General features: G+C 38.3%; 1 protein-coding gene across 1 annotated transcript in view; it reads right to left on the bottom strand.

The window, feature by feature from the left end:
* Nucleotides 1-12,506, bottom strand: part of LOC107570416 (protein NLRC3-like) — a 34,529-nt gene that overhangs the window by 8,682 nt on the left and 13,341 nt on the right. The window contains exons 5-6 of the mRNA XM_016256647.1: nucleotides 7,765-9,543; nucleotides 5,369-5,542 (exon numbers count right to left, since the gene is read on the bottom strand). Coding sequence (XP_016112133.1) covers nucleotides 5,369-5,542; nucleotides 7,765-9,543 — 1,953 coding nt within the window. The remainder of the gene's footprint in view (nucleotides 1-5,368; nucleotides 5,543-7,764; nucleotides 9,544-12,506) is intronic.

Genomic DNA, 12,506 nt, shown 5'->3' with positions numbered 1-12,506 from the left:
ACACACACACACAACATCAACAATGCTACAATGACAAAGTCGCTTATATTAAACATAAAACTTTTATGAACAAATAAGATCAGTAGTGTAGCGTCTGGTTATGCAGGGTATGCAGGCGCATATGGTCCCGGGCAGTTTGTGGGCAACGAGGGAACGAATAGAGCCCTGCACGGGCCCGGCCCTTGTCCAACAGCTTTATGAGAATTCTCGGCCCAAGTCCGACTGGATCCTGTGTCTTTTTTTTCTCTCTCTTTTCCCCATTACACAGCTATTAAAATAGTTCAATTTTGGTTTTTAATAGCAAAGTGGTCATATTTCTTTTTGTTTATTTATTAAGTTAATTTAGAAATATGTTTGGAACATTTTATGTTTGTTAAATTCAAGTTTTTGTTTTTTAAAGGAACGACCAATCGGCAGCGGCAGACAGTGAGTTGAGCATTATGTTTGATCAATTTAGCCTTCTTAAACCAACACGACTTGCCTAAAATAAACAGACATAAAACACTTCATGCATTTCACAGTATTAATTTAAGCATTTAACCTAGATAAATGAGCGCTGTTAGGTGCAAATCCAATAGTTTGTGCGGAGAGTGGAAGCTGAAGCATGCTTTGCAGGACATGGAGGCGCCAGCACCAGCACTTGCATTTTATTTTTAATAACAGCATAAACTTAAAAATACGCCGTCATTTTTGCTCATAAGAGTATACATCATTCGTAACTGCAAAGGGTCTACTTGTATTTGTGTGCACTCACAATATCAACAAAACCTTGTGGTTTTGTAAAATAAGGAAAACAAACAGGATGCGCTTTCTGTCGTCTTGGTCTTGAGCAGGAGCTCTTCACCGACATGATAAATATATCTATAAAATGCTTTAAATTACTATTTTAAAACTAAATAATTCAAATCGAAAACAAAAAGTCTTTCATTATGTAATCCGTAAAGATTGATTTCTCTCTAAAGGCATGACCAATGAGGATGGCTAGTCAGGTTCGTCAAATAAATTTTTTGCAACATTGACAAACTAAAACATTAGTTTATTAACAAATAATTCAAATATCCCCTCACTATTTTTTTTTACTTTTTTGTAAACTTCTGAAAACTTTTTTTGTTTTTGTTTTGTTTTTTATTTTGTTTGTTTGTTTGTTTTTTGGGCTGATGTGCCAAAAATTGTGCCGCATTTACAAATAACTATATAAATAAGATTAACGTCATAATATTTTAAGAATAAACTTAAAATTACGATAATAAAATCATGTTATATAATGTGAAAATTCCATCCATAGGCCTACCTTTCAAAAAAAAAAAAAAAGTCTGGCATCCATCATTCTTTTGACTTTTTTAAAAACTCTGTTTGATCGATTCATGAGACATTCATTTGTATTAAGTTGTTCTGATTTTTTTCAACATGCATTCAAATATTCATGTTTATTTCGTGCTGCAAATATTAAAGAAGAACATATAATTGATTCATATACAGCTTGAACTGAGACGAATTATCTCACTACAAATTAAAGAGCGTAAAAAGACGTTTGTTGTTTGTATTTTATCATAAAATTGACAGAAGGCCGAGACTTTGTAGTAACAAAGCACAAAGTAGTGAATAAAGGCCTCCTGTAGTGAATCCATGCGTTTTTGTAAGAAAAATATCCATATTTCAAACGTAATAAACACAGTGATTAAAATGAAAGTTTTCTCAAAAATCTTAGATTTTTGGATTCATACTCTCTCCGAGTATCCCAATCTTTCTGACAAAGCTCTGAGATTTTTGATGCCATTTCTGACAACATACTTATGCAAAGCTGGATTTTCTGCATTGGTGGCACTCAAGACAAAATACCAGAATAAGCATAACATCAAGGCTGATCTCCGCTTGCAACTTTCTTCACTTCAGCCTGACATACAGAGCTTAGTAAATGCTAAAAAAACACCAACCTTCGCATTAAGTGAGTGACAAAGATTGTTGTTTATGATGTCTAATTGTCATGTGAACAAGTCAATCTTTTTTTTTTAATTATTATTATTTTATTTCTACATGTTATTGGTTTAGCTAAATTTGTTTCGTGGTTGTTGTTTTCAAATTATTAACATATTGGAATTAAAAATGGTGAGGAAGTGGGTTTGATCACGGTTTTCTCATTTCTGTGTTTCCCTCGTGTCTTTGTTTTTCCCTTCAACGTGCCAGCTGCACACAGTGCAGACATTTATTGGCCTCTGGCCTGTTTTCTTTCTTGATTTTTCGCTCTGTATCTGCTCTCGATTTGCGCTTGTCACTCAAGCCTGACTTATAATCTTGCTTTGTCCAATTGTCCAATTTTCACTGCTCATTTCAACCCTGCTCTGCCTGTTCTAAACTTAAAACGCATTTTTGCCCCGTTTGCGTTGTTTTACTACTTACACAATTATTTAAAGTATAAAACATTATTATTTACAATACACAGCGTGGTTTTTAATCATATTTTTAGGGGGGGACAACCCTCAGATAAGGGGGGGTTCTGTTCCCCCCGACCCCACTGGGATCTCCGCCTATGACTACTAGTAAAAACGCTGCTACTAATAACAATATGAAACATGCTAAGGTCTGATGAACTGCTGGATTAATGACATAACACAGGGACTGTAATAGGTGAGCACTATCCAGTGTTCCACCCACTACCGATGAAACCGGCTCATGTTTGTTCTTAAAGACTAAATAATTCCAAAGTATGTAATTCCTATATGTAAATTGATCCAAATGTAATTCTGACAGGAAAATACAACAAAAAAATGTTATTTACATGTAGCATGTCGATTCTGTGTGGTGTGTAAGACTTGCTCTCTCTCTTTGTGTGTGTGAGAAACACAGTGCGCTCTCAGCTAAGTGATAGTGAGTCAGGTGCCTTAAAGGCACAGTGTGTAATTTTCACCGCTATAGGGCGCATATTCTAAACAAACAAGAAACAAAGACGTAGTGTGATGACGCTGTGATTACCATGAATAGTGTGGAATTATGGGAGTTGTTGTCTTAATCTCCACAGTTAACGCAATCTGACGGGACTTGCTCAGAAATTATGTTCATGGATGCGCTAACATATTAAAGATTTGTTAACATCACTGTAGTATAAAGCAGGGTGGGGCTGAAAGCCGTGGAAGCGGAATGAGGCCGCTGGTGCGATTGATAATGAGAGACGAGCGCGACACACGGCTCGAAAGCAGCGGAGCTTTTATTATGTCACTGTCGACTGCTTCCACTCCTTCCAGTTATGCGTGTAACGAAGTCCCACTGAAGGGGAGTATGATGGAGAACTCATGTGCAGTTTTTTTAAAAAATCCAAAAGTGAGCAGAAACACACTTAACAAGACTAGGCTTGGGAAAAACATGACAAACTCACTAAACAGTGGATTACACGGGAAAAAAAATAGACAATGGACAATGAAACATGAGGACAATATCAAACGAATGGGTCACATGACACAATCCAACCAATGAGAACAAGACATATGAACTAGACAGCCAATAGCAGGATCACATGAGGGCAAGGGAAACACATGACAGGGACCATGACTATGAATAAAACAAAATAAAAAACATGAAAACAGTGAACATGAAACAAAACCTGAAACCCAGGTTACAGTATGTGGGGTAAAGCAGTACTATTTTATCATACTAGATATATTCAAGTGTGTTGGAAGTTCTATTACAATGCTACTCTGTGTGTTCATCACCTGTCTAATAAAAAGCATAACATATTAAACTGTCTTTGTTTCCATGTTTTCTACAAAATAAAACTGGAAATCAATGGTGTTCAGGGATTAAAGTTCCGTCGCTACGACGGATTTCCGTCAGTTCATAAAGACAGTCACTTGCTTCATTCCTGAATTATTCAGCCGTTCGAACGAATCAATTGAATGAATGATTCAGTGATAAAATCAGTGACATGCCGCCACCTGCTGGTGGATTTAGTTTCATTTTTTAGCATATAATTTCAGTTATTTGAATCATATTTCTGTATTCAAAATCTTATATTTAAAACAATCTCCACATGAAAGTATGAATTTAATTGCACTCATGCCACCTCTGAGCCTCATTAAATGTCTGAAAATGTACCTACAAGCCACTTTTGTGTTCTTCTGTGCCACCTCTGTAGTACAAATTAATTTATTAATACTAATTTCATGTGATTGGTAACTTATCTGTCTTATTCTACATATTGTTTTAAATAGAAATTTTAAAAAGATTATAAACATACATTTTTGAATTTGACAGATGAAAATGATGCCATTACAAAAGGTAAAAAGAAAATACTCCTGTAAGTCACTTTAAGGAGTCAAATGTCACCTCGTATTAGGAAGGCAAATTTTTGATCAGAATTTTTGATTATTGATCAGAAGGTGCTCCTAAATTTTTAATTACAAGAAGAAAAAAGCTGCTCTTAAACTTGGTGTGTGACAGGTATGGCTGTGGAATGGGGTTTGGTTGAAGAAAAATTTTCAGTCAAAAGATTATTTTTTGCTTTAACCCCTGCAATATAATAAGAAGTAGAATAAGACAAATAAGTTACCAATCATATGAAATTAGTATTAATACATTTATTTGTACTACAGAGATTTCAGATGTTTTTCAGATGTTTAATGAGGCTCAGAGGTAGCATGAGTGCAATTAAATTCCTACATTCATGTGGAGATTAATGTTTTACATATAAAATTTTGAATACAGAAATATGACTGAAATAACTGAAATTATACACTAAAAATGAAACTAAATCCACCAGTGGGTGGCGGCATGTCACTGATTTTATCACTGAATCATTCATTCAATTGATTCGTTTGAATGGCTGAATCATTCACAAAGTCTTTATGAACTGACGGAAATTGGCAAGCGACGTAATGACACGGTCTGTTACACTAGTTAAAATGGCTTATTTCTCTTGTTGGAAACATTTGGGATAATGTAAGTACACAAGTCAACTAACTATATAACACTGTTCTAATGGTTTTTGGATATTTTAATTTAAAAAAAACGTATATATTGTGCCTTTAACACTAGAGTTTATGGTAACTTTGTAACTTCAGGATACTGATGTCAATATTTGGTATTCTTCATGCTGCTCTGCTGCACTCCATTACGCACGTATTGGATATTTGTTTGGATAACAAAAACATTTAAAACATTCCTTTTTTAAGCTGGTCTGCCTGAGCTTTCTAACAGTGATTGTCAAGGTCAAAATTATTAAGATGGCCAGTCAAATAAAAGCGCAAATGTTTGATGCATGTTGCATATTCAAATGCAGAGATACACTGAAAACACTGGATCATGAACTGCTCACATGTAAATTGATATAGTGCTGTGCTGAATTATTATATGAAATTATATTGCAAGCTTTACAAACCTCAGAATCTCCAGCTGACAGTTTGTACTCTTAAGTCCATCAGAAAGAAGCTTCACTCCTGAATCCTTCAGGTCATTGTTACTCAGGTCTAGCTCTCTCAGGACAGAGTTAGAGGATTGTAGAGCTGAAGACAAACTTTCACAAGACTGAGCAGTGAGATCACATCCACATAACCTGTGTAAAGAACAAAACAAACAGCTACATTAAAAACAAAAGTAAATGGTCTTTCTTTAGATTTTAAATGTTTCAGTAATTCAATTCTTCACATAACACCTGCTACAGCAAGGCAGGGAAGGAAGAGTGGATCCAGTTGCACAAGTTTGTATTTATTTAAATTAACAAAGATGATTTTCCGAAAGATTCCAAAAACAAAGGAAAATAAAAACAAAACAAATCAGCTGGCAAACATGCACCATGACCTGAAGAAACCAAAGAATATAAATAAAATAAGATAATGAAAAACTAGACACAGGTGACAAACTAATCAGTAGCTATGGAAAAAAAAAGGGAACCTTCTTTAGGAACCAAGGAAATAAAGGAGACAGGAAATAAACACAGGAAACTAGAACTCAGACACAAAAGAATGAAAAGAACATCAAAATAAGAGTCGCATCGAAAACACTTTGGGAACACGTCCTAAAGCACATGTGAAATCAGTCCAATAGAATGGCGAGACGTCACGGGTGGGGTGACGCGGAGACCAGGATGCTTTGGAGTAAACAGCGGCAGCTTCTGATAAGTCGAAGCAAGTGCTTATAGGGTTGCAGGAAGTATGGCAGGCGACGCAGCATCTCGTTCCCTTCGGGGAACTATGGTTACATGCGTAACCTAGGGACGTTCCCCTTCAGGAACACAAGCTGCATCGAAAATGCTTTGGAAATGAGAATACCAACTCCGCCATACTGAAGAATGCCTGTCCAGTGTGAAGACTATGCGCACATCTAAGACAGAAGCACTCGGAGTAGTTCCCAAATCTAGGTTATAAAACTTGAAAAAGGTGAGCAGGGTAGACCAATCCGCAGCCTCACAAACATTGTGTAGAGACACGCCAGATGAGAAGGCCTTCGAGGCCGCCATGCTCCTATTAGAGTAGGCCCTGACCCCCAAATATAACGGGAAGTCAGAGGACTCATAAGCCAGGGAGATAGCTTCAACTATCCACCTGCTTAATGTCTGTTTGGCCGCTGGGAGAACCCTCTTGGGCAGACCAAATCAAACAAAAAGTTGCTTAGACTTTCTCCACAGCGTAGACGTAGGTTACACTGTGCTTGCACTGGACACACTAAATTAAGCTTGGTCTGGTCTGGCTCCCGAGAGGGAGGAGGGCAGAATGCCTGAAGCACTACCACCCGCGGAATCTGAGTGGGCACCTTAGGCACATAACCAGGCCTTGGGTGCAAGAATGCTTTGACCATCCCAGGTGCAAAGTCTAGACATGATGCAGCCACTGTAAGGGCCTGTAGATCACCAACCCTCTTGAGAGAGGGAATGGCAAGAAGAAACACTCTCAAGTGTTAAAAACTTCTCAGAAACCTCCTGTAGAGGTTAAAAGGGAGCCTTACTAAGTCCTTCCAGAACCACAGTTGGATCCCATGCCAGGCCTCAGCCTCAAAGCACCACTGAGGAAACTTGTCAGCAACAGATTTCTTCCTAATGATAGACCGTCCAAAAGGGTGTGGTAAGCAGCTATGGCCGCCACGTACACATTTAGAGTGGAAGGAGTCAACCCTGCAGAGAATTGTTCTTGCAGCAAGTCCAGCACTGAACCAACTGGGCAATTAACTTGGTCCAGCAGACGATCTCCACACCATGAAGTGAAAAGTTTCCACTTCAAGGAATACAGTTTCCTCATGGAAGGAGCTCTGGAGTGGAGGATGTCTCAACAACCTCAGTTGAGAGACCGGAATCTATGAGATGTGCTCCCTCGGAGGCCACACCCATAGTCTCCAAAGTTCCAGGCGAGGATGTACGAACATGCCATCCGCTTGAGTCAGAAGGTCCCTCCTGATCGGAATCCTCCATGGAGACCCGTCAAGAAGGGACACGATGTCCGAGAACCATACTCGGGCAAATGCAATTCAAACAGTCAGTAAAATATACATATCAACATCATTAGAGGACAAATCTGTTTGCTGTCAGTTTTGACCTCCGTCACATTCAATCCTTCAGCTTCACCTTTCACACTGACCTCTACAATCATCCAGCTTTCACACAGACCACACAAAAATCTTCCCAGCTGGTTTAGTAAGTGTGTCTCACCTCTCCTGCTCACTGCCAGAAATGTGATTCTAAGAGATTTTCCTATTTTGTTAATTTGGTTAAAAACAGCACATCTTAAAATGATAAATGTGATCATGGTTTGAAAGTGGAGTGACACTGTTTTCAGTGTTACTTACCGAACTGATCTAGACTCTTTAACCACAGGTAACAGATTCTGAAGAACTTCATCTGCTTTATGTTGTTTTCCAACAAACAGTTTTAGATCAAACACATCCATCTTCTCTTCTGACGTCAGCAACACAAAAACCAGAGCAGACCACTGTGAAGAGGAGAGTTTGGTTTCTCTTATTTCTCCAGATTTCAGATAATCCTGGATCTGCTTCATCAGTGAATCATCACCCAGTTCATTCAGACAGTGAAACAGATTGATGGATTTCTCTGGTGAGCGATTCTCTCTGATCTTCTGCTTGATGTACTGAACTGTTTCCTCTTTGTTGTAGGAGCAGCTTCCTATCCTTGTCAGTAGTTTTCGTAAGAGAGTCTGATTGGACTCCACTGAGAGACCCAGAATAAAACGCAGGAAAAGGTCCAGATGTCCATTCTTACTCTGTAAAGCCTCATTCACAGCTCTCTGATGCAGTTCAGATAATGAATTATATTTCTTCTGCTTAAAAATCTTAGGTAACAGACTTTGTTTGGTTTGATCAAACACATTTCTGTTTTTGATTGTAAAGGAGAAGTGCACATATAGAGCTGCTAGATGTTCCTGAAGGCTCAGATGAACAAAGCTGAAGACTTTCCCCTGATACAAGCCCAACTCCTCTCTGAAGATCTGAGTGCACAATCCTGAGTACACTGATGCTTCTGTCACATCAATGCCACACTCTCTCAGGTCTTCCTCATAGAAGATCAGGTTGCCTTTCACAAGCTGCTGAAAAGCCACTTTCCCCAGTTTGAGGATCATGTCTTCATCTGTCACCTTCTTCTCATAGTCCTTCTGATGTTTGATGTTGGTCTGAAGGAGCAGGAAGTGTGTGTACATTTGAGTGAGAGTCTTGGGAATCTCTCCACTCTCTGCTTGACTCAGCATATTCTCCAGAACAGTGGCTGAAATCCAGCAGAAAACTGGGATGTGGCACATGATGAAGAGGCTCCTGTTTGACTTCAGGTGTGAGATGAGCCTGTCGGCCAGACTCTGATCACTGATTCTCTTCCTGAAGTATTCCTCCTTCTGAGGCTCATTGAAGCCTCGTACCTCTGTCACCCGATGGACACACTCAGAGGGGACGAGTTCAGCTGCTGCTGGTCTGGAGGCGATCCAGATGAGAGCAGAGGGAAGCAGATTCCCCACAATGAGGTTCATCAGCAGCACGTCCACTGAGGCTGATTCAGATATATTACACAGCTTCACTTTGCTCTTAAGAGACAGGCGACACTCATCCAGACCATCAAAGATGAACAACACTTTATATTCATCACTGGCTATTTCCATTTCTTTTGTTTTGGAAAAAAAGGAATTAAGAAGACCTGAAAGACTGAGTTTTTTGTCCTTCATCAAATTGAGCTCTCTGAAAGGAAGTGGAAATATGAGCTGGACGTCCTGATTCTCTTTCCCTTCAGCCCAGTCCAGGATGAACTTCTGCACAGAGACTGTTTTTCCAATGCCAGCGACTCCCTTTGTCAGCACAGTTCTGATGGCTTTGTCTTGTCCAGGTAAAGCTCTAAAGATGTCATTGCATTTGATGGCTGTGTCCTCTGTTGCTGCTCTCCTGGATTGTGTCTCAATCTGTCTCACCTCATGTTCATTACTGATCTCTCCACTCTCACTCTCTGTGATGTAGAGCTCTGTGTAGATCTCATTCAGCAGTGATGGGTTTCTCTGCATCGCTGTTTCCTCATACAGACACTCAAACTTCTTTATCAGATTTGATTTAAATGTGTTGAGAACTTCATGGCTGTAAAATAAAAAAAATAGCATTATTATATGAGTGCAATAATAAGCACAATGTCTTATAAATTCTGTATCATATCCTTACAAACAAAAACAGACATGCTATACCTGAGACCAGGCCGTGCATCTCCACTCAAACTTGTTGATTGATCCATAGATGTGTGTCTTTTCATAGACACACTGCTGGACTCTGGTTCTGATATCTTTTGCTGCACTGAGCTAAAACAGAGAGAAAATAAAGTTATTTCTTTAAAGGTGACATATCATGAAAATCTGACTTTTCTAGGTTTTAAGTGCTATAATCAGGTCACCGGTGCATCTACCAACCAAGGAAACCTGAAAAAGATTAACCCAGTAACTTTGTTTTGGGATGCCTTTTTCTGCAAGCGTCTGAGAAATCGAGTGCGTCAGATTTCGCTCCCTTAGTGACGTGGCAAAGGGATCTCATTATAATATTACCGCCCCTTAATCTGTAAGTTTTCACCCACGGTGCCGTCATTTTGATTTCACAAGTGACAACGATGTACCAGCTCTAATGCCATGGTGAAAGTTTGCGCAAAGCATGCTAACTGTTCTGTCTTTGGATGCACAGACGAGCACAGAACACTGTTTAGAGTCCCAGCCTCAGAGGAGACAAGAGAGCAGTGGATTTATTGATTTATTTAATGTATATTGCTGCTAATACACTACACCCAACAAATCAGCTATTGGGAAAAAAGGAGCACTTTACAGAGCACTTAAAAAACATTTCCTTTATGCCAGGGGTGTCAAACTCATTTTAGGTTGAGGGTCGGATCGAAGAAAATGTCCCCTTATGCAGCCTGAATTACCTTTTATTAAACCTCAGTTTGCTCACAATTAAATTAATATTAATCATACTAACTACAGTATAATTTACAAGAAATATAATTTTTTGTAGATAATGTTAGCTCATTTTATGTTTAAAGTGTGCGATACCAAAATAATTAAATAAATAAAAGATCTCTCTATATTTTTAGGTAATTTGTTGATAACAATTAGACCGTATTTTACAGTGTGTTTTTGAGCTAGTACCGTGGTTGGTTTAGGCCTGTCATAACCCCCAGGCAGTGGTCTTAATGAGTGATTCATTGACTCACATTAAAAAAGATTAATTCATAAGAGTTTATTCATTTGGAAACAAAACAACTGTCTTTATGATTGGTCCATTTGTTCAAAAACAGATGAATTCTGCAACAAAACACTACAGTGTTGCTCAGAGATGTTCTGGCTTTGTTTAAAACTATTTTTGCTGACAAAACAGAAAAAAACAAACTAACAATATTGGCTCTAAAATATAACTCATTTAATACTGACATCTTGTTTGCTGAACTGTTGTATAAAATCAATTCATTTGTGAGTGCACTGATATTCTGGAAAATGGCACTCTTACAGGACATTTTTGCCTCCATATCATATGTTGAATTATTACAGGTTTCATCCTGCAGTGAAGGCTTTTTTTTTTTGGTCATTAAAACAACAATCATGATATTATAGCAGACAATAAATATTGCACACCCCTAGCTTGTCCAAAGCTGTCTGGTGTATCTCAAATAAATGAGCAATTTGTTCCACTTTAAATTTAAAATATAATATTGTAGCGAATAAACTTATTTAATTTTCAAAATAATGTTTTATTTATTTTATATGGAAAATGTTGTGGACTGTATTCAGCCCACAGGTTTTATGTTTGACACCCCTATGTTTACACAAAAACTGTGTGTGTGTGTGTTACATTATCAGATACAGATAAAAATAAAGCACACAAGCACAAAATACATGATCAAATAAATACCATATTACATAGCCGCGGGAACATCTTTTATCTGGGGGGCGGGGCTTGATGTTGCAGGGCGGGGCCATGGTGGGGGATTTTTGACAAAATCCTAATATTAAATAGCCCAAACTCTTATAGATTAACATACAAATGAAGAGTTATATGCAAACCAATATATATTTGTGCTTTTGTGATTTTAGTTCAAGATTTTTTCTTTAATATTTCTATGGGGATTTTACTGAATATTAACATCGCTGATACGCAAAAGTTTTGGTCAGTGCACTTTGGCAAATTCTCTCATCAGAAACAACAAAGTGCAGATGTACATGCGATGTAAATAAGAGATTCAGTCATCATACACTGCAGATAACATCACTGATTATAGCTTAACTTTTTATAAAGGGGTCATATGATGCTGCTAAAAAGAACATTATTTTGTGTATTTGGTGTAATGAAATGTGTTTATGTGGTTTAAAGTAAAAAAAAACACATTATTTTCCACATACTGTACGTTGTTGCTTCTCATCTATGCCCCGCCTTTCTGAAACGCATCGATTTTTACAAAGCTCATCGGTCTGAAAAGCAAGGTGTGCTCTGATTGGCCAGCTGTCCAGTGCATTGTGATTGGCCGAATACCTCAAGCGTGTGACGGAAATGTTACGCCCCTCACCATACTGTGCTGACCTGTCCGGCCGGAGCGACGAGACAAAAACATTAAAACCCATTATAAACGAGGCATTTGTTGCATCCAGTGGGGACATAATTACGGATTATAATGAGTTATACTGTCTTTTTACGCACTGCATTGCATCGGGCCTCGTAAACATAAAACCATGTCTGCATTTCTGATCGGAGAAATGACGAACTACAAGCGCTACTCTACACTGCTCAAAACTCACGTTTGAATCATCAGTGGCAAATCCTTTAAATATAAAAAAACGTACTTACAGTCTTTGAGTCAGAACAGCCGGCATTGTAGTCTACTCTCCCAGGATCAGGAAACAGTCCTCCATAAAATGCGCTGCACACATCTGAATATTTGGGTTGAAGTGTTCTGTTACAGTGTTGTAAATACAACTTAACCACTGATTTCTAGCCGTGTCCTCTTTTGGAAGACCAAACATAGTAGTTTCGCTTTCACAACGAAACACAGCGTCACACACGGCGGGCTA

The sequence above is a fragment of the Sinocyclocheilus grahami genome, unplaced genomic scaffold, assembly GCF_001515645.1.
Source record: "Sinocyclocheilus grahami isolate Dianchi unplaced genomic scaffold, SAMN03320097.WGS_v1.1 scaffold1455.1, whole genome shotgun sequence".
In the NCBI taxonomy this organism is placed as follows: Eukaryota; Metazoa; Chordata; class Actinopteri; order Cypriniformes; family Cyprinidae; genus Sinocyclocheilus; species Sinocyclocheilus grahami.
This window is presented reverse-complemented; position numbering and strand designations above follow the sequence as displayed.